The sequence below is a fragment of the Eucalyptus grandis genome, chromosome 11, assembly GCF_016545825.1.
Source record: "Eucalyptus grandis isolate ANBG69807.140 chromosome 11, ASM1654582v1, whole genome shotgun sequence".
Taxonomy (NCBI): Eukaryota; Viridiplantae; Streptophyta; class Magnoliopsida; order Myrtales; family Myrtaceae; genus Eucalyptus; species Eucalyptus grandis.
The window spans coordinates 4554180-4556628 of NC_052622.1; the positions used below are offsets into that span (position 1 = coordinate 4554180).

At 35.4% G+C, this 2449-nt stretch overlaps 1 protein-coding gene across 1 annotated transcript; it reads left to right on the forward strand.

Annotated features, from left to right (window-relative positions):
- Positions 1–521: 521 nt before the first annotated feature.
- LOC120289531 (rust resistance kinase Lr10-like) lies at positions 522–1777 on the forward strand. Its single transcript, XM_039304577.1, has one exon. The coding sequence runs from the start codon at positions 624–626 to the stop codon at positions 1743–1745; it is 1122 nt and encodes a 373-aa protein (XP_039160511.1). The 5' UTR covers positions 522–623; the 3' UTR covers positions 1746–1777.
- The last annotated feature ends 672 nt before the right edge of the window (positions 1778–2449 follow it).

Genomic DNA, 2449 nt, shown 5'->3' on the forward strand with positions numbered 1-2449 from the left:
GAAAATGAAAGGAATATCTAATATCCAAGAAAATTATGACAAAATATACATGATAGCGTACGTCAATGTATACATGTGCCTAGATTATAATTTCTTTCAATAGAAGGGCTAAATCTGTATTGTTAAAAAACGAAAAGAAAAGAAAAAGGATTCTTGCGCGACCAACCACAAGACTAGTTTTTTGTTGGCATATAATTTAGATTTTTATTTATATTTTCTTAATTAGTTCTTTAATTGTTGGTGATAATCCAAGAGACACACGTTAAAATCCTTAAAAAATTGTAGTCATGTATCGATAGGAGGAACAAAATTATTCATTAATAATGAAAAGCTCTGTTTTTCTTGATTTGTAGACGATAAATTCAACTTATACAAAGTAGCTTGCTACTTACTGTATTTCCTTATGATTTTTGCTTTCCAAACTTTTTTTTTCCTTCAATTATTTTTCACATCATTCATTCCTTCCACAGGTGTCCGAGATGATATTGCATTTTGGACAACTTTGGATTTACCATGTAAGCCACAATGATTTATTCTTACAATAATTATGGAAAAAAAAAACCTATTCTAACCTATCAAAATATTCTTTAGTTGTTTTTTGTGTAGTGAAATTCGTAATCGGGATGCCATTTGTTGCGATATTTCTGATCTACAAGTATAGAAGAAGGCACATAGCAATGGACAAGGATATTGAAGAATTCTTGCAGGCTCATAACAACTTTTTGCCCATAAGGTACTCTTACTCGAATATCAAGAAGATCACCAGAAATTTTAAGCACAAATTAGGTGAAGGGGGTTACGGTTCTGTGTACAAAGGAATGCTGAGAAGCGGCAATGAGGTAGCCATCAAGATTTTAAAGCAATCCAAGGCCCATGGCCAAGATTTTATTAGTGAAGTAGCTACTATTGGAAGAATTCACCACGTTAATATAGTGCAACTCATTGGTTTTTGCTTTGAAGGCTCGAAACAGGCTCTCGTGTACAACTTCATGTCAAATGGATCTTTAGATAAGCATATTTTCACAAAGGAAGGTGATAAGTTTCTTGATTATAAGAAAATATATGAGATCGCTCTTGGGGTGGCGAGGGGGATTGAATATTTACATCGTGGGTGTGATATGCAAATTCTCCACTTTGATATCAAGCCTCACAACATTCTTTTAGATAAGAATTTCACACCGAAAGTTTCTGATTTTGGACTCGCGAAACTTTATCCCATTGATCATAGCATAGTTTCAATGACTGCTGCAAGAGGAACTTTGGGATATATGGCACCTGAGTTGTTCTACAAAAACCTCGGTGGTGTATCTTATAAAGCAGATGTCTATAGCTTTGGGATGTTGCTCATGGAAATGGCAAGTAGAAGGAAAAATGTAAATGCAAATGTGGAACACTCAAGCCAAATTTATTTTCCGCTATGGGTGTATGACCACATCAATGAAGGAGAAAGTGTTGACATGGATGAAATTGTTGGAGAGGAAAGGGAGGTGATAAAAAAGATGATAATAGTTGCACTTTGGTGTATACAATTAATTCCTGACCATCGGCCTCCAATAAACAAAGTCTTAGAAATGTTTGAAAGAGATATTGGTAATATTCAAATGCCTCCAAAACCGCTTATGTACCCACCAGATGAGCCAATTGACGACGACATAGTCGAAATGGAATTAGAAACATTTTCAACTTCATCAAGTACTCCCATAATTTCTGCTAGTTTTCCGTTTGGAGACAGTAGTGGTGTCTAGAACCACACATAGTTTAATTGGAAAAGCTTTGTTCCCCACAACATAGTATTATGTTGGAAGGAAGGTGAGCTAGTTTAGTTTGCCAGTGATTACATTTCGTCTTCTTCTAGATCTTGTCTTACTGTTGTGATATTGTACTCTCTTTTTTTGGTTGGAGTGTTATTGTACGTCATGTATAGTTTCACCATGTGTGGTCCATACAATCTCTTAAATGGGATGCAACCGTGTTTAGGAAGTGTATTGTATATGTTCATCCAATGTGAATTCCACCTAATTCAGTTAATCATCTATAAACCAAATCACTCGTTTTGTGTAGAATATTCACCAAAGAGGGCTGCAAAACGTGCCATCTTGCATATACTTGCCAGTGGCCCATGTCCTCTTTGACTCGGTATAAATCATTCTTTTTTCCTCGATTGCTCAAGTCGCAGAGTAGTTTTTACTTTTTATTTGTGGTTATGGCATTTAGAAGTCGCACAGCATTTGGCTCGCCCAAATTCAAATTCTTGAAGGTCACATTAGCTCTAAATTTCAAACGATCAAAAGAAAATGGGACAATTATTTAGAAAAGTCTTGCAACTTGTAAACATAATGCTTTTGAATCTTAAAACTTTCATTTTGTTCGTCTAAGTCTTAAAACTTGTAACTTGGTGCGCATGATCCTTCTGTTAAGTTGCGAATGCCTCCCAAGCCGCTTCTATACC